The sequence below is a fragment of the Amblyomma maculatum genome, chromosome 1 (assembly GCF_055883805.1).
Source record: "Amblyomma maculatum isolate TAMU_Amacu chromosome 1, ASM5588380v1, whole genome shotgun sequence".
Lineage (NCBI taxonomy): Eukaryota > Metazoa > Arthropoda > Arachnida > Ixodida > Ixodidae > Amblyomma > Amblyomma maculatum.
This window is the reverse complement of record NC_139344.1, coordinates 377,558,745-377,579,155: the sequence shown is the minus strand read 5'-3', so window position 1 is coordinate 377,579,155 and position 20,411 is coordinate 377,558,745. Positions and strand designations below refer to the sequence as shown.

At 45.0% G+C, this 20,411-nt stretch overlaps 3 protein-coding genes across 3 annotated transcripts in view; all 3 read left to right on the top strand.

Annotated features, from left to right (window-relative positions):
• The window catches only part of LOC146208324 (uncharacterized), a 79,039-nt gene that overhangs the window by 29,376 nt on the left and 29,252 nt on the right, over positions 1–20,411 (top strand). The window lies entirely within an intron of this gene.
• LOC146208327 (uncharacterized) lies at positions 10,132–10,416 on the top strand. The gene has a single exon (XM_084597089.1). It carries the CDS (start codon positions 10,132–10,134, stop codon positions 10,414–10,416), a length of 285 nt encoding a protein of 94 aa, XP_084453215.1.
• Positions 12,197–18,204, top strand: LOC146208326 (neprilysin-2-like). Its single transcript, XM_084597060.1, has 4 exons — positions 12,197–12,397; positions 14,739–15,727; positions 16,426–16,705; positions 17,485–18,204. Exons 1-4 carry the CDS (start codon positions 12,197–12,199, stop codon positions 18,202–18,204), a joined length of 2,190 nt encoding a protein of 729 aa, XP_084453186.1.

Below are 20,411 nucleotides of genomic sequence, written 5' to 3'. Positions count from 1 at the left end.
GACCAGAATATATATCCCTGGTATCCCTGTAGTAACCAAGTTTCTCAATGTGCGCATGTCAGTGTGACTAGATTTAGGTGCCTTCGAAGCTTCGAGTCGAAATCCCACAGCTTTCTACGCGTTGTCGCGTGATATCTTGTACTATCTGGTTTTCCGTTACTCGCGCGTGTCCTGGCTTCCATAATAATGTTCCCTATATGTTCCGGTTCTGAAGGCTTGTTCCCGCGTCTTCTAGTATCGTTTCTGTTTACTTGCACGCCTCGCCCTTGCGATAGTTGTGACATGCATGTTTTAAGTTTTTTTTTTTTTTTTAATATCATCAGAGACTTCTCCTGCATCGTCCTGATGCTAGGGTCAACGCTATAGCTTTTTTTATCCGCAGCGGATATGCTGCTGTGATTGACGGTCGCATTGGCCCGCTTATGCACGTGGTGATCGACTACCGTGGCAGCTTCATATTCCCGTCATCGGATGCATGACCGCTTCCGTGTATGCATCGCCGCTTCCGTGTATGCTAATAAACTAATTAAATTCAAGGCACGGAGAGCAGCTGTTCCGCGCCGGGCGCTTTAAAATGGCCATGAGATGGAACCTCCTGATTCGAGCTACACTGTCACTGCTATATCATGCCATTACACCAGAAGTGCACAATTGCAAATACAGCAAAATTGCGCAACAACGCGTCCTTCAGTTTAATCACGCGGGAAATGATTTGCCGATAACCAGTCATGGATTAACCAAAGAGGCGTTTCACAATGACCTGTTTTTAATTCTCTCGCAAGAAACCTAGTCATCGGAAGAGGAGAAGGTCGTTGCAGGAATGCTTCATTGGTTTACGGACAGCGCTACGCAGCTTGGCAAAATCTAGCCGGCTATCGGCTTCTCGAAGTGATGTCTTTCGCAGCTGCCTAGAAGCGGGATCTTTTTATTGATTAGCTTGTTCGGCGTCGTAGAAAAGTATTGGCGTCCCTCCGATGCCAAGCCGTAATCTGTGAGACAGCCTATTAGCTGAGCAACAAGTGTAAGTTCTGAGAAAGGCGACCTCGTATCCGTGTCGAGCCGGCTGCCCATTACGAAGGCCGCCGCAAGGGACTGCAAAAAGCAATAGGGATAAAATGTGCCCGTAGCCACAGACGAACATCTTATTAACATGTCGTAGCGGCACTTAGTTTGCGCACCGAAGGAACGTAAGTGCCAACAACCACATCGTCACTCGAACCGATGGCAGGGAAAACACTTCGCAAGGTTGAGAGTAAGTGCATTTCATTCGAAAAAAAATCTGCTTTTTTTTTCCTTAGTGCAGCAACAGCGAAGGGATACATTGGAAGTTACACATCATATGCACTTCCTCCGAAGCCTTCCTAAGTTATATGTGTTGTCAATGCTTGCGCCGTGTATCCTCCTGCTTTTTTTTTTTTTTTATCAAGGCGCTGCTTCTGAAATTTCTTCATTCCTTCTTTCCTTCCTTTCCTTCGTTTTCCCTTTCTTATTTTCTTTCGTTTTTTACTTCATTTCTTCCTTTCTTTGTGTGTATGTGTGTGTCTGAAAAAAACTGTGTGCATGGATGATTCCTCAATGAGTGCATTCTCTAAAGCATGCCGCACAAAGTATATCGACGCAGTTTTCTCAGTCTCACGGTGAGTAAGGTCCCAAAAGCGTTCCGCTAGGTGCTGAATGCTTTCATGCAAAATTATAAAAAGAAAACTCAAGCGATTAGACCGAATTACACGATTTGCGACAACTAGCTGCTTTAATAAATTATACGTCAGTTTATAATCTCTCTGTAGTGTCCGTGGATAACATTTCACATTTTTCATTCATCACCAGCCGACGTAGATGTTTTTTTGTTATACAGTTATGCTCGCAATTATTTGCCTTAGTGCCAAGCTGTTTGAAATGCAACAATATTAATGATTATTAACATATTTACATTTTAAAACATTGCTTCTTCTCCAAGCACATTCAAAGGCTCTTTTTTCTTCGTCGATTTCTAAATGACACAAAAGAATATTCATAAGCTTACATATCTGTAACGCTTTAGGTTCTCCAATCATAAAGAAAGCAATGGGGTCGAAAAACAAGACGCATGTGCGCTGTTCGTTGTCAGTGCATGTTAAAGAACCACAGATGGTCGGAATTTTCAGAGCCCTCCACTACCGCGTCTCTCATAGCCAGAATCGCCTTTTCCAAAGATAAAAAAATAAAAAAAACTAACCAACCAACCAAGTAAAAACATCAATTACGTTTTGGCTTCTTCATAACTGCCGTTTATGTCTTGTAAATGTTAAATCAAGACTGTGTATAGTTCACTATTGAGTTCAAAAGCGTACCAAAAAGCTCCTTAATTTAGGGACGGAATTCAGGGAGAGAATGGCAATTCCCTATGACCTGATTTCTACGAAAGCCGGCTTAACAGTGCCAGCATTCTGCACAGTAAAGCTTCGAAATATATCTGCAGTATTTAAATTCGTGCGACCTACAAACATGATGGTTATTCAATCGCGCTTCGAGCAAGTAAATGCAGTAATGTAAAACTATACTTGTTCAGTCAGACCCATATAATAAATTCGATACTTTCGTCGTACAGTGCAAAGCTGAGACACTACGGCGAACTGAAAAATTCAATGACGTGTTTAATATCACCTGAAAAATATATATATATATTGCACATTTCTTCTACTTCGCCCATTCGCTATAATATAGCGACAGCCAGGCACCGACAAGCCGGAATGCTTCTGCAATGCCCCCACATCGACGCTCCGTAATGTTTGTCATGGGAATCGTGCTCTCACTTTTATATGACCATGATACATTGATTTTCCGAGTACGAATAAACCGTACGTTCGATTCGAGAACACGGTTTACCGTTAGAGCACCCACGAGGCCACCTTGAGGAACGAGTTAGTAAAGGTGCGCTTTTTTTTTTTTTTCGATCTGGACTAGACATTCTTTGCAGTCAATTTCTTTTTATTCGGTTCGCTAGCTCGCCAGCCTCACACAGGAAGGACCGAAGTGAAGAAAGATGCGTACTTTCCTAAAGAGTCAAAGACGCGTAGGGAATTTGACGGCAGTATGCACGGTTTGATTTCGCGGGTTTTTTTCTGCCTACTGCTTCAAAGATGGGGTTTGACTGTCTTTATTGCTCTTAAGCACAATTTTTACAAGTAGCGTACTGTTCTCATTGGGCCGAAAAGCGATCGCCGTACCCCGCTTTCAGAGGGAGTTTTCAAGAGGAGCCAAATTCCTTTCGGTGCAAACATTTGAGTGGCGCCGTCATGCGAGGCGTTAGTTATCCTAACTACAGATCTGGTACGTTTTTGAAAAATTAGATGGCGCCTCGGCAATGCACTCTATCGTCATCAAACTGTGCGTCAAGGTCGAGTCGAAACAGATGCTGGAAAGATTATAGGCGTCCTGTAAAAAACACCAATTACATAGGTAGTGTTGGTTGATCGAATTGAGAATAGCGTGGCTGATTGGTTGACAGATTGATTTGTGAGTAGTTAATGGTGATTAGTGAAAGAAACGAGCGTGCTGTCGACAAATATATATATATATATATATATATATATATATATATATATATATGTGTGTGTGTGTGTGTGTGTGTGTGTGTGTGTGTGTGTGTGTGTGTGTGTGTGTGTGTGTGTGTGTGTGTGTGTGTGTGTGTGTGTGTGTGTGTGTGTGTGTGTGTGTGTGTGTGTGTGTGTGTGTGTGTGTGTGTGTGTGTGTGTGTGTGTGTGTGTGTGTGTGTGTGTGTGTGTGTGTGTGTGTGTGTGTGTGTGCGTGCGTGTGTGTGTGCGTGCGTGCGTGCGTGCGTGCGTGCGTGCGCGATGAACTGTGAGAAACCGAAGCAACGCGCTGTAGGTGTACGTAGGAAGCCAAGCTTGAACGTCAGCAAGCGAAATATGCTGAGCTTAAATGTCTCCGTCATTATTAATAGGCAAATAAGCGGGTTTCATCAAAATAGCGCCAGAATAGGAACCAATGAGGCAGTGAGCACGCACGCTATCTTGTCTACTGTTAAGGTGAAGTTAAATGTCTTAATTTTTTCTACTTCGTCATTGTTCTTTGTACAGAAATATGCGAGTTAAACTTTCAGTGGATAGGCAACACTGCCATTTTCTTGTAGAAATGTCTGACAAGTTTCATGTCGTTTTTTGTTAAATTTGCGTGTCTCTCGTGGCCAGGTATCTGTCACACCATTCGCACTTCTCAAGAGCAGCCATCGACTGATTTACGCATCATGTTATCGAACGCTTAGTTCCTGTTTAAACTATCTGCCGAGGTTCTACACGGTCAGTCTATGTCGGGGACAAAAACGGAGAAAGGCTGGTGTGGTGCAGTGGTAAGACGCGCGACTACTGTGCCGGAGTTCCAGGGCTCGATCCCGACCGCAGCGGCTGCGTTTCTATGGAGGCGAAACGAAGTGGTGTCCGTGTGCTGTGCGATGTGTGCACACGTTAAGATCCACAAGTGGTCGAAATTACTCCTAAGCCCTCCACTACGGCTCACCTTCCACCCTTCCCTTACGGCGCAGTTCAGGTATACACAGAACAAGTGTGACCGATACTACGCCTTTCCCTTCCGGTGAACCACACCAACCAGCAGAGCGGTCACTTGCGGTTGTATGTGTCTGTGCGGGCGCGTGTGTGTGCGTATGTGTGCGCGCCTCGGTACTCTTCGGTTTGGTTTAGTTTGGTTTGTGGAGTTTAACGTCCCAAAGCGACTCTATGAGAGACGCCGTAGTGGAGGACTCCGGAAATTTAGACCACCTGGGGTTCTTTAAAGTACACTGACATTGCACAGCACACGGGCGCCTTGCTTTTCGCCTCCATCGAAAAGCGGCCGCCGAGGCCAGGATTCGATCCCGCATCCTTTGGAACAGTAGTCGAGCGCCGTAATCACTGCGCCACCCCGGCTTTTTTTTTTTTCTTTATTACCTGACTTCAGTACAATACACAAAAACCACTTACAGGGCACAATGAGCATTCATTAATACAACAATCAGCCAGGTGGGTTGTGGCGTCGTCATGCTAAAATTCTCTTAAGGTCACTAATGGCTCCAATCTTCTGAGCCACTCGGGAGCTTCAGGAGCAAGTTTCTGAATTTCAATATATCTATTCATGCCTTCCCGAAGATAGATCCTTGCTGGCCGTACGTCAGGATCGCAATGGTATCCTGCCATTCTCGAGCGCCAAATACAGTGGAGGGCTATTAGCATAATAAGGTCAAATGACACCTCATCCTCATTCTCTACTGGCAAGTACCTAATACCATGCGAGTCTAATGGAAATTCTTTTTTAAAGTCCTTTGTAAAATATTCCAAAAGTATACCCCTTCCCAACAATGTAAGAAAACGTGGTCTATAGTTTCTGGCTGTTTACAAATAAGCAATGCGAACCCCAAGGTAAAAATAAATTATTCCTTTCCAAGAACTTCTTTACTGGCAGTGTTTTCGCGTGCAACTTAAAGAAAAAAGTAGCGTTTCTGGCCCGACTGCTGCTTACTACGGCCAGCCGGTGGCTTGCAAGACGCCGAGCGAAAAGGTTGTCGGTGTAAATTCCTGTAGTTTTCTTCCGTGTAGCCATTAAATCAGTTAAGTTTCACCGGCGTTTTCATTCTGTGACAAAAATACTCCATCGCAGACAAGCGATACTAACGACGACAAAAGCCTGAACATTCCTAGGTATAAAACAAGCGGCAAAAAGCCAGTCGATTCTTCGTCATTATGCTTGATTTTTTCTTCTCCGTAAACGGCATTCGGACAACATTCGTGCTTGGCGTTGCAAATATAATATTCACTAGTAATATGTCACTAATTCTCTTTGAGCTCAATGTCAGGGTTTTAATAATACCTCTTTATTATATCTATAGCACAATTGTTTTTCGATTAAATGAGGTGGATCTATATTTGACGAAACGAAAAGTTAACTGAACAGCTATTTCTCGCGATTCTGTGCCGAGGTACTAGCGTTAGTGAAAGCAGCCTGCTCAATTATTTTTACTTTTTTACGAATATGCTCAGATGTTGGAGGTAGAAAACATGGCTTTTTAGCGTGAACACTGGCTGCGGAAATTACAGCTGTTGGGTGCTCATGCGGTTTTAGACGCTTTGTTTGTAGTTTCATTACCTTCACGCGACTCGATCACTTTTAAACCAGCTCTCTTTCTTTCGTAGCACACGCTCAAGAGTAGGTGTAAATTATAACTTCTTTTATGAATCATATGGTATCTATAGAATCCATCACATCACTAATGCAAGAAAGCTATATTACAAGCATATTCGGGTGTTCCGGGACTTATATCAACCGCTGAGCGGGTTGTCTGCTTTGTTTTATACGATGGAGTTTACTAGTCTTGTATAGTTGAGGAGATCTGTGTTTTTTTTTTTTTTTTTCGGTGTATGTACTGTCATCTCACTCTCTATATGGCTGCAATGGGCGCAGCATATTTTTTTATTAAATGTCTTGTTGACTCTCCCTTTTAAATAACTCCGGCCTACGTGTTCAACTGCGCATATTCATTAAGCATAGGGATGAGTATAAGTTTTCGCAAGGCCGTGATGGTGCACATTGCATTCTTACTTATTGTTCCAAGATTCGCCAATGACTTTTCGTCATTCAATTGAACTAAGCTTGGTACAGCAATCTGGGATGAAGCACTGAACGCACAAAACGTCTAGCCAAATCGGTTCAGGCCCCTCCTCCCAAAATAAGATTTGTTTGATCAGGTTTAACAAAATCGCTGCTGCTTTTTTTGTTTTTTTGTGTGTGTGTTTTTTGTCCTGTGCAGCCATTGTGTTCTTTTGCTTGACTGATATATGTCTAGCCCAAGGCCCCCAGCTCCTTCAAGTCTTATGTGTGGTTACAAACCTTCAAATTGAAATAATTGTCTTAATTAATTACCCTGCCTGGGTGGCGCAGTGGTTACGGCGCTCGACTACTGTTCCCAAGGGCGCGGGATCGAATCCCGGCCTGGGCGGCAGCTTTTAGGTGGAGGCGAAAAGTAAGGCGCTCGTGTGCTGTGCGATGTCAGTGCACGTTAAAGAACCCCAGGTGGTCGAAATTTCCGGAGTCCTCCACTACGGCGTCTCTCATAGCCTGAGTCGTTTTGGGACGTTAAACCCCACAAACCAAACCATTATCATAATTTTTTTTTCTTGTGTTATTTTTTCGCGCGTGAATGTAGATGGACTTCTGTGGTGACATTTCTAGGCCTACGTTGCGAACTTACTCGTTCAATGTGTTTAAGGCTGCTTGCAAATTAAGGTTCTGTGTCTGTAGATGCTAATGAATTGGCCATATTGTGACGTCATGTGCATAAATCTGAAACTGTATATGCGTTGCTTCATCTAGTTTCCCAACCAATGGCATGAAAGCTATAATAAAGTGTAAAGGTATCGACTAAGACTGAACCTTATGTGACTCTACTATTTGATATGCAGTTATCAACTTGTTCTCCATGGAGAATGTCCTGTCCTTAATCACTTTATATACAATTTTCATCAGCAGCAAAGGAATACCCATATTAGAGTGTACGCTGTACCCAAATTTTCATCATCATCGTCATCATCAGCATGACTATACCCACTGCAGGGCGGAGGCCTCTCCCATATTTCTGAATGCAAACATTATCCTCATTCATAAGTAAGGTTTAACGCCTAAGGTTACCCTGTGTTCTAACGGTACGTCGGCGCACTTGACTTTCTCAGCGATGTACTGTGGTTGCGGGGTTTCTGCGGACACTGATGTGGCTAAGTTTGGATAGTCAACTGGTTGCGAAAATTGTGGCTAAGGACCTTAAAAATTACAGACCAATCAGCTTACTGTCAGTTACGTATAGGGTACTTACTACAGTAATCGCTAATAGAATCAGGACAACCTTAGGCTGCAATCAGGCAAAGGATCAAGCAGTTTTTCGGAAATGGTACTCTACGATCTATCATATACATATCATCAACCAGGTGATAGAAAAATGCTCGGAATATAACCAGCCCTTGTACATAGCATTCATTGATTACGAAAAAGCATTTGACTCTGTTGAAACCTCGGCGGTGATGCAGGCATTGCGAAATCAAGGGATAGACGAGCCGTACTTGAAAGTGCTGGAAGATATATATAGTGGCTGCATAGCAACCATAGTTCTGCATAAAGAAAGTAACAAAATTCCCATAAAGAAAGGTGTTAGGCAAGGAGACACGATCTCCCAGTACTATTCACAGCTTGCTTAGAGGAAGTATTCAGAGACTTGGAATGGGAGCAGTTAGGGATAAGGGTAGATGGAGAATACAGTAATCCGCGATTTGCTGATGACATTAACCAAATCTTACATCTTCTCAATTATATTCGCGTGTTAAGTTGTCCTATGACTTTCTAACGTTTGTAGCTTCCATCGTGCGTACGTCAGACTGTGGAGGTGGCTTAGTTGTCTAATTATGCGACTATGAAAGCTTATCTGCGCACATCAAGGTTGGTTCGAATCACTTTCGCGACAATGCGCAGTTTTTCTGGTGTGTTTTATTTATTGCGCTCCCATTACGGGAGCGTGACATCACACTGACGACGACAGAGCGACTTCAGTGCTTCAGAGATGCTCATGTCACCAATTCTCCAGTGCGGGACCTTTCATTATTGGAATGTGCGCAAATATGAAATCATTTTACCGTAGGATAAGAGCCCCATAAACCCGCCGTTTCCATTGCTCTGTTTTAGGTTTCATTGAGAGATCGTTGATCGTTTCGGGCCACAGCTGTAGACAATCCTGAAGGCGGGAAGCGAAAGTTCATGCACTTGCTGTCGGACATGTTCAGAACACAACTAATAAAGAGACTAACCCAAAAGGAAAACTGAGACGCTAAGTAAACTTTTAGAACTTAAATTGAAGACAACGCAGAAATCCTTAGAATGGAAAATGGTATAGGTGAAATTTGAAGAGTGAGGAAGCGTGCAGAGTGGCTGAGGCAACAAATGCGAGTTGTTGGCATTCTAGTCAAAATCAAGGAGACGAAATAGGGATGCGCAGGGCGTGTAATGAGAAGGGAAGATAACCTGCGCGGTCGCTAAGTGCGAGAGATTGGATCCTAAGGGAAGGAAAACGAAGTATGAGCGGGAATTATGTGGAGACAGCTGGCGCAGGACGGGGAGAGATATTAAGACGAAAGCCTCTAATGGTTCATACTCTTGGCCATGACCCAGTCCGTCCGACCACGAGAAGTGTGACACCTTTTCGCGATATTCTGCGGGATACTGCGAGATTGTGGCGTCATCACCTAGTGGCGTCTATCGTGAGGAAGATACTTCAAATAAATTTAACATATCTCCACCGCGGAATCGATTCTCAAATCCATGGATCCCCAACTGGGCACATTAGCCAACTGCGCCATTTCCGGGATCGTTAACGCACATCGTAAGTCTCCTTGTCCACCGTGAGGATGATAGTAGCAATGACAATGACACTGCAATTAGTGATAATGACAATGATGACATTAGCAATTATAATGACGGTTAATTTAGTTTGTAATGATAACGAGAGCAAACGTGATGCAGCGTATGCACTAGCAAAGCTTAGGCTTTCGCATTTCTGCAGTGTAGATTCCTCAGTGCTCTCGGAATTTTTAGATACCTTTGCTCTCATGGTGATCATCACGAACGCGCAGTAGACGAGATCGCAAGACTAAATTGTCTAGGCCCCTCGTTGGTATTTTTCATGGCATCACCCTTAAACCTTGAAAGTGCAGCTCATACTGCGAATTATACTTTAAAGGTTAACCTTAAAACGTCTCGAAGACTGCCAGTGGAAGACGTTTCATTTCTTCCCGCCCTCAGCAGGGCTGCTCACTTTCCTACTGACTTTCAGTCTTTACCCTGCAGCCTTCTTTCAGACAAGTCAAGTTTTCTTTCGCCTCATTACAGGTTTCAGCTGCGCTTCATTATTGCCATTCATCCATCAGGGCAACTCCGACATAGAAAAAGACGCTAAGATAATGTCGCGAGCGTTGCATCACGCGCTTACAATCCAGAATTCTGTTAGCTCTCTGGGCTTCTGCGGCTGTTCAACGTGCTACGCCGGTTCGCCGGCATCTCCTTCCGTTCTCGTCTACCCGCTGCTCATCTAGTCTCGAGAGTGCCATGTGGACGGAGGACGTGGGCGACGAGATCGTCTCCATATCCACAGAAAACCTGCAGCGGCAGCGACACATGGAGCCGGTGGCCGCACAGCCACAGTCGCTGACACAGAGGTTCCTGAGCAGCAAGTTCTCCATTGTGGTCCTGGCAACCATCACGGTGCTCTTCGCGGGCTTGCTGCCCTTCGTGGCATTCCGGGCTGCCATCCTGAGCAGCTCGCACGCCCTGACCGCCGCCAACGCGGCGCCGCGGAGGGCTTCCAGGTGTGTTTACCCGTTGTGGGAATGAGACGTTGAGAGGGCACTTCGGGTGTTCAAATGCGTATTACGTCAAGCATATTGAGCTAGTTCGACTTAAAAGCCTTCGCCGTCACCATACCCAAACTGAGAAAAACTGTGTCAGAGAAATCACGCATATTATTTTGTATAAAAATCTTGACGCAGCGAACGAGTAAAACTACGCCAAAGACGGGACTCTTTCATGAACACACAGGCACAAACAAGGCGCAGTCCCGTCTTTCGCGCAGTTTTACTCGTTCGCTTCAAATGAACCAACTAGCCCATCAGAGCGTCTTACTTTTGATGCAGTCTTTGTGCGGTGTTCATGGCAATACCATGTCGTTTATTATGGCGTTCTTATTTACCATTAAGCTTTACTAATGTTGGAAACTAGTTTGCGATAGGAATTCAACGCAGTGACATATGCCCTTCTAACGAGTGTAGGTGTTTATATACTGAGAAGTGGGATACTGCACCTGCTATTCCGAAAAAAAAATCAACATAAGCAAAAAATGTAAAAGTATTCCCGGAACAAAAAGGCGGTTTTAGAGGCACAGAGACAGATGCTGCGTCTTTCTTTCCTCAGAAAAGCAACTTAAACAAAATATATAAAAGTAGCTAATAGTGGAAGTAAAAGGCGCTTCTCGTCAGATCTTAAGGCGAAGTGAGGGCGTCCCCCTAATGTTTGCACTCTTTAGTATAGGAAACTACCAGCATCTGAGGACTGTTGGTGATGCATGTTTCCATGCTCTCATTGCTCTCAAGCGCGCCAACCTGCAGCAGTACATCACAATAATGATGATGATGATGATGATAATAATAATAACAATAATTGAATCACAGGAAAGGAAAGACATAGTATCTGTCATACCTGTCCTGTGCATAGCAATATGTGCATATTTTATCACTACCGCTTTAATGCTACAACAGAACCATAGTCAATATTTCAAGCAGCACAATGAGTGAGCCGGCCGGCAAGAGGAAATTTTGGACAGCTTGGAATTATAGCGTGTATTGACCATTCATCCGTCGTAGATTAATATCAGGTGGTGAATAGCCCTCATTCTAATTTTTACCGATCGTGGCCACGGTCGCTTCGTGGTATTTAAGGAATCAATAAGCACAATCTTCGCCCACTTGTCTACTGATGGCCTATAGACTCGTGGAAAAGAAAGCAAGTAAAATTAGTCGTTCTCCATTGTGCTACTTATGCCGTAAGTAATATTCATAAGAACAGTTCGCAGTCTTATCAGGGCTGAAAAAAAGCAAGCGACAGCACTGCCCACACATGCTCAGAACATAGTGTGGGAAAAAGATAAAGGGTGATGGCAGTTGACTGCCAAACGTGGAGGGCATGTTGTCATGAACCCTTCATTTTATGTTATCCTCCCGCAGTGTTAGCTTCTTTTTAATTTGTGCCCCGTATATTCGTGGCATGCGAGTACTTAAACTGCACGACAGTCTCATCATTTTCTCGATTTCTTCCAGTGACCTTGACGGCGAGTACAACTTGTGCGGCGCATATAATTGAATTCGATCCCTTGCTGTATTTCATCTACCGTGCTAGTACATTATTTTAGGCATTTTTATTTAGTGGTCTCTTTGTTTAATGAGTGTAGGTTTTCCATCGCAAATACTTAGCTCTTTGTTATCGATAAATTGATTTTTAATTACAATTGATAATTCTTCACTTTTCTCCGCATTATCGCCGACCATAGAAAACACACAGAGCATCGTTGATAGTTGCGTTTTCTTCGGACTACAGGACTGCCTCCTCTTCTCCGAATAAAATGCCCCGCGATGGTGGAAAGACGTTCGACATTCCCATGCCGCACAGCGGAGATCACTACCAAGCGTCACCCGAACGCCACTCCACCCATCGAGGCCATAGCAACGGTAGCAAAAAGAAGCACGAAGTCGAGACAAGACTCTCGCCGCGCACGCATCCCCATCCCGCCGTCTTCACACCGCTGGACGAACTGCTGCCTCAGGTCAGAGGACAACTAGGCACCCGTGCCACGCTTACATAGTCTACAGATTCCCACAGGGTAATCTGTTGTTCTTATGTTGAGGTTGTTTTTTCTCTCGACCTTCATAGAGCAGGAACCGCCACCCTGCCGACATAAGTGCGCGATTAGTGGTTCATCAAAGAGATCTTAAATTCCAACATGGCGCCATGACGTAATCATTTCAATCATTGCTAGAAAGCTACCCCTCCCCCCCCACCCAAACACACACATAGACACCCCTCCCTGCCACCGCCGGTGGACGTACGTAGTGGCTGTAGTTTATTTCATAGCAGTATTGACGGGTGGTCTCGGCTTAATAGCGTGTACGAGGAAGGCAATGAAAAAAAAAAAAAAAAAAAGGTGAGCAGAGAGGAGAGGGGGGGGGGGGGGGGGGGGGCAGGAAGAAAGGTTATGAGAATAAAAATAATTTTTCAAGGGAAAAAAGCAAGTTCACCGACCGATTTCGTACCCTCCCGACTCTGCAGGCTGGGGCAAGTGAAATCAGTTTAAAATAATAGATATGCATTAACAGTTGTGCAGGAAGTTCTGCGGGAAATACTACTCAGTTGTAAAGAAATTCGGCGTAGCACTTTGCGTTCTCGTTTATTGTACACTTTTTTGTTCGTTGTGTGTCCGTACAGCAATCCAAAATGTAATTTAAGTATAACTTCTATACTGCATCGCATCAAGTACCCACAGTATAAGTAAAGGGGGCAAACGAAATGGCCAGAGACTGTAAACTGTTAGCCCAGGCGTCTTACTTGAAAATTTCATTGGAGCGGCAAGTTCTTAGCCAAGTGTCTTCACTGCGGTTATATGCTTCCGCCTGCAATCCATTAAATGTGCCCAGAGAAGACAGTTCTTAAAGAACGAGAGGCACTGACCAAAATTTCGCCTTTGCAATGGGCCTGCCAGCACCGGGACACAGGCGAGAAAGCCTGGTTACTTACTTCGACTCCAGAACTGCATGCAGAAATAGCTTTAGGAAATTTTCCGCATAGCACAATGGCCATCAAACTTTCAAAGAGGAAATCCTAAAGAGAAAAGAGGAAGAATGAAACGTACTTAGCCATCCGCGCACGAAAATGTTTCTGTACTTTCGTGCTCACAAAGCTCAGCACATTAACTTCGCCCTCTTTCTCTGGAAGTTGTTTTTCGAGATTCCGGCCGTAGTAACCGCACTTCAATGGAGGCGAAACGCAATCCCTCGGTGTACTGTGCAATGTACGCGCACCATTATATAACTCCAAGTGCTCGAAACTATTTTGAGCACTGCGTTATAGTGTACCTATTTGTTTGAGCTGCAATAAAACTGGGAGTTGTGCTAGTCGGTACGCCTTTTCTAAAAACACAGCGCAATGAAGAAAAGACACCCTAAAACCATTAAAAAGACGCAACAGAGAAGAGAAGCAATAAGACGAGGCTGGACAAATTGCAAGCGAGTTGACAGAAAAGTGTCACCATCAAGTGAGTTGATGGTCAGCGCTTTTTGTCTACTCACTCGTCATTTGCATGTTGAGCTGTGTTTTTAGGCGTGGTATGAGCTGGTCCCAAAGCAGCTCATACCAAATATATAGCAAATATATTTCTACCAAATATATAGCAAATAGATGAAATATTTTTGCGCTAAGGACACCACATTTATTAAAGGCTTCGACACTAAATACTACAGAAAAACAAAAAGGCTGTATTTCGATGGAGGCGAAATACAAAACCACTTGTAAAAGAAACAGATGCAACATAAATTAATCCAGAACTGTCACTTAGAGCGTGCTCTATGTAAAGTTCGTATGTTGCTTAGGGATGTGACATCACTTCACAATTTACGAAAGTAAAAATGCAAATCGAAGCGTCGTGACTTAGCCTGCCATCTTCTTTACGTTTCTTCTTTGTCTTGTCTTTATTTCTTTGGGGCTTTTAATCAGACACGACCAACGGCGACAGTTTCCGCACCATGAAACAGGAGCCGTGCAAAAACAGTTCGCTGTCCGACACGTTGGTGTTCAAAATAAATCGCTTGCCAGGGGAGATTAGGGTAGTCGGCCCCTCCTGGCTATAGGTAGCTACAGTAGCATTCCCCCTTTCTATATTATAACTTACAAAAAGCATCTTGCATCTTGTCCGCATGGACCCATCTGTTTATATTTCCAATCGTCGTATCTTTCTGTACTAGCGATACATTAGTGTTGCGGGCGAAGTCCGTCTATGGACTTCACACTACAGCATTTTCTTGAAAGCGCATGCCTTGCTTGAATTAAACAAGCCATTAAATTACCGTAGATTTTTAGAAATATCAATAACCATATGCTGTAACGGCTCGCAGGTGATGGAGTACCCAAAGCCGTGCTCCTCTGCCTCCTGCGAGCGGGAGTCACTGAACATTTCGAAGCAGCTGGATAAATTCGTATCACCTTGCGACGACTTTTACACGCATGTCTGCGGCCATTGGTCCCAGCGTGTCAGCGTACCCAAAGGCTCGGCTACAGTCTCTGTCGACACCCTTACACAGGACCACTTGACGCAACTCGTGGACGGTGCCTTCCAGCGGTACTCTGAAGATTTGGAGCGAGTCGCCGACCTGTACAACGAGTGCAGAAGCCATAAGTCAGGGGACTTCGAGCGACCGCTTTTCGACGAACTTGTTCGTGACTTTGGCAACGTCAGCTGGTACCTAAGCATCCAGACCATGGCGAGCCGACTCCGCCGATCGGTGTGGCCCACATTTGGCAACAACGGCGATACAAAACTGTCGACGAGCATAGGTGTTTTCTACCGCACCGTCAACGAGCCGGCTTTGTTCTCTATCAAGCCGACCACGGACAGCGACTTCCCGAACGAGACGCTCGTTTCCATCGGCCTTCCAAGTCTGGTCATGGGATCTTTCATTATCTCCCCTACGCGTAGCAACTACAGCTACGTGTCCGATGCGATGGACCTGATTCTCGGCCAGAGTAATCTCACCCACGGGATAAAAGTAAACGTGCTAAACGTAGAGCTGACACTGAGCCGCGCCATGGTCACCAGTGTGCACGATCCGCCGCGCTTGGTTCAGGTCCAGGAGCTTCCGAAATCGGGCAAGCTCAATTGGGGAGCCCTGTTCCGGGCCATGATGGGTGAGAACGACACGGACTTTTCGTCGATGTACGTGTCTGTTGACTCCATGCGATACCTGTACGCTCTACAAGAAGCGCTGCAGCAGCTACAGGACGTGGAGATCATGGCCTACTTGGGATTCCGCGCCAAACTTGTGCTGGCCCCACTGCTTCTGGACAACAGATCACTCTCCTTGCTCGGGGCCCTCGCAGCGTCTCCGTGAGCACGCTTCCCACTATGTACCGATGTCGAGCTCTCTAGCTGGAAATTCTAGCCGCCAGTTTGTCGACTGCTGCTGTTGCATTCTGGTGGTTAAGATCAGTTACGCTCAATCTAATAGTGCATTAAGAAAAATTATGCTCTCAAGGCAAATGATGTTTTGTACCTCAGTTGTTATTACTTTGTGATGGCTGAAGCATTTAGGAAGGTAACGAATTATTCAATGTAGGTGCAAAAATGTAAGTCATTCTCCTTACAACAGGGTGGCGTAGCAATGCAAATGTCTTTAGCGGTGAATTGTAACCAGGTGGCGCCACTTTTATGCCACTGCTCTATTTGCATACAATAACACCGAAAAGATAAATATTCAGCGCAGATTAGCTTAATATTCAGACATGGCGACCAGCATTTGTCATTCAAATATAGCCTCCAAAGTATGAATACGTTGCAGGGTATATCTGTAGCTTGTCAAAAATTGTTAAGTTTTGGTCGCCTTAAACTCACTGAGCTACCGTTCATGCAGCAGCACATGATCCCTTCGTGGCTTAGTTTGTGGCAGGTGTCACGTTCATTACAACACTGGAGCTCCTGTGTGCGTGCGTTTATACCACGACCTCGGGCTTGTTCTGCCGTTTCCTCGAAGACAGTGTTCCACAATTTTCTCTAAGGTTCCCGGAGTGGCATCCGGCTTTGAGCAGGGAGCACTACTGTGTGCGTTTCTTCGAGAAGTTCGAGCCGGCCCTGTCGTTGTACGCGGTCCGCGAAGACATCGGTCGCAGCCTGCGCCGCCTGCGGGCCGTTTCCCTGGTGGAGGCGGTGAAGAAAGCAGTGCTCGAGGAGATGGTCACGCTGTTTCCCAAGCCGTTCCTGTACCACGTGGGTGGCATATTGCGCTCAGCCAAGTGGACCACCCTCATGCCGGATTGGGTGCACGATGCTCAAGCACGCTCCAGATACATTGATTACTTCTACGCGAAGGTATCTTAATATACGAGTAACTTGCATCGTTCACCGCAGTGACAGGATAAATCATGGCTGTTTTGTCGATGAGTGCTCTTGAAATATCACTGCTGAAATACTTGAAATACCAGTGAGATGTTGATTCCCGGAGCCTCCTGCATGTAGGCTCTAGCAGCCTAGCTATGGTTCAGATAGTAAAAAAAAAAAGCAGTCTTAACTGACAACAGCTCAGTGCCCTAGCACAGTCCATAACGGAATAGCAACTTCGAAGATTTGGTGAAGTGCGCAGCATACTTTTTTCGCATTAGGGGCTAGTCTTGCGATACTGACGTGAAACGTTTGTACTGTCTTCGTCAAAGAATGACATAAGCTTTGGTGCACTTCATGAAGAGCGAACAGAGTGGGTAGCTTGGACTTTTAATGCATGCTTTTTATGCCACGTAACGTTGTATAAACACTGAGTTATAAATTTTTGTAGGGATGTATGCAATATGGGCTGTTACCCCGTTTGCTACATGGAATCGTCAACGAATTTATTGGGCGAAAGCATTTCCAAGAGTCAGTTCGCTTAATGTGCCGCGAATGCATTCATATCAAGGTAGAGTATAGAGATTCTAAACTTCGTCTGGCATACTAAATAACTAACGGTACTCCACCAAGGTTAGACTTGAGAATGCGTCACTGACGAATGTATGTGGTGGTGATGCTACGGCTACATTGTGTGAACAACGCCAACTTTGTGTAGGCGATAAGTATAGTTACATAGCGTACTAACCGCTTGACGCATCGCCTTATAGGTCGGGCAAGTACCGGTCCACCAGCGATTCTCGCTGCTCATCAAGCTAAAAAACGCCAACCGGTACCAGCGCTACCTGACGAGCCTCTTCTTCGACGACCTTTGGACCGGAGGCCTGCTAAGAACGTCAGCGGTCGTCGGAGAAGACAGGGTCGACGTGCCGCCTGGCGCCTTCGACTTCTTTCGGGCCGACGCCGACGAGCCTTCGCTGGTTCCCCTCCAGGTAGCGCGACTTGGACCGCGCATCGCCAGCCGCGTCTACGAGTACGTGTTCGGCAAGGCCCTTGACTTCCTCTACCACACGGGTCATCAGAAGTCATGGGCGCTGCTGGACGACGCCTGCTCCTGCGTCTGGAGCCAGTTCAGTGACGCGTCGAATATGACGATCCGCTCTGAAGGCATAGGCTGGCCGCTGCTGGCGCACGTTCTCGCTGCGGCACCGTCCTTTAAGGCGTTCTTGGCCACCCTGGACGGAGAGATTTATCTGAAGGGCCTCGACGAACTGTCGTCCGAGAGGCTCTACTTTGTCTACTACGCGCTCAACTATTGCGAAAGCAACGACGAACGTTTCCTTGAAAGGGTGCTGGCGGCCGGCGACCGGCCGCCGGCCTGGCATATTGTGAATGGCGCACTCCGTAACTTCCAGGGCTTCGCAGACGCGTTTAATTGCTCGCTGGGCTCCTTCATGAACCCCGAGGACAAGTGCACGTGGGCCTTCTGATTCGGGCCTACTTTCCTTGGCTTCCTTTATAGCCTTGTCTGAACATTTTGTTATTTCTATTCGATCTGTTTCTCGCCATACATAGCACGTGCTCATGATGAGCATCGCAGATTTTATTGCATAACGTGCATGTTATGATGTTCTGGGCTAGCGCTACCGCATTCACTAAGCAGAAAACGGACAAATGGGTCATTTCCGTCATCATTCAGTTCGGATATATAACTAATATCTGGACGAGAGTTTGACTGTTCTAGTTTTCTAGGTTGCTTTTGAAACACCTATGCGTGACTAACATCTACTTGACGCAAGAACTATAGAATTTTGAACGCTGATTTCTGCAAATTAATAATTTATACCAGAATAGGTATATCATGGAAGATTTTGTGGCCGCTTATACTAGCAGTAACTTTAGATATAACCGATGACTATGTGAGCCTGCCGCAGTCGGTTGCCGCGGTCGGGATGCGAACCCGCGTCCTTGGGCACCATCACGTTGGGCGTGAATATATATAGTGTGTGTGTGTGTATGTATGTATGTATGTGTGTATGTATGTATGTATGTATGTATGTATGTATGTATGTATGTATGTATGTATGTATGTATGTATGTATGTATGTATGTATGTATGTATGTATGTATGTATGTATGTATGTATGTATGTATGTATGTATGTATGTATGTATGTATGTATGTATGTATGTATGTATGTATGTATGTATGTATGTATGTATGTATGTATGTATGTATGTATGTATGTATGTGTGCCAAGAGCGTCTCCTTTGAAACGGTATATTTTTAAAAATCTTTAATCTGATTTAACACCCTGCGTCCACGCCCTGCTTTAGCTACCAATCTTCCAAACGACTCTTGCTAACCTGTACCGCTACTGACAACGTACCAGGCACATGATTCAGGAGACGCGAGCAAAACTCTGTCACAAGAAACAGCTTAATGGAGCCTCATGCCACCCAGTTGGCATGTATGCAAACTCAAGCACAAACATCGGCTATACATTCCGTACAGCATAATAAACAAGCATAGAACATCAAGAACTCTGACAAGAAGAAAAATTGCAAATTAAAATTACAAAATTACAAGTTACAAAAGTTACAATTACAATTTAAGTTTAAGCCATAAGTACAAGAGACATCACAAAGTGCGAAAAAAAAAAAACAATCAGGCACAGTAATTACCGAAATAGCATGTGTACATCAATCATTGAATGTATGCAGACATGAGAAAGAAATAAGGGGGGGGGGGGGGGGGAGGGGTTTTTTAACTTGACTTGTAATTACCCAAAAGTATGAAGTGGTATGGCGTTGAGCTGTAAATAGCGACGTATCTACATGAGGGCGATTATGTCGAACTCGATATTAAGACTAAGTTGACACCAAAACATTGTCTGCAAGCGCTTCAGCAACAACAAAAATCACTTCAATGTTTTCGGTACTTTTTAAGGATGTTGTTCTAAGCGCCAAAGAATAATAAACAATCACAATTGTTAAGGGTTTGCGCTTTGTACACAGCTTTTTCTCATATCTAAATTGCGGCTCCAGTAGTATGTAGCTACTCAAAGTCTGGAATCGCCATTCAGTCCAGAGAAATATGCCATTGCAGCTAGCTCTTCCACTGTCATCTTGAGCGATCATATTCGGACTTGTCTTTTTAGGCCTAAGGAAAGTTAACAATGCTAAATTTGTGTCTTACTGACTAATGTAAGCGTCACTTCAACCGAGCTGCGATTGTTTAGCATAAACTTTTGGCATCTGATGTTGTGGCTGTAGGAAGAAGGAAAGGAAAATGCACGGGCCTGCTACTGGCTCTGTAGCTGAGCCACCTCCGCTTCCTCGTGCGGACAAAATAAAAATATTGATAAGAAAGAAAAAGAGGGAGAGAAAAACGCGCGCCGCAACAACAGTCGTTGTCCACCACCGAAGCGGTTGCGGGTGCAATGACGGCCTACAACAGATAAAAATTCGGCAGCTGGCTAGCCCCCGCCGCAAGCGGCGTTGACCTACCGTCCCAACCCCACTGGGCCAGGAACAGCCACCGTCTTTTTTTTTTTTCTTGGCATTTAAACTCTTTGAAGTGGAATTTCAGCCCTAGCTGCGCAGGAAGTAGCAAAACAATATAGCACCGCTAGGCAGTAGTACGCTTGTAATCTGCAAATAGCATCAATTCCAACAAATTCGCTGTCAAAAATGCT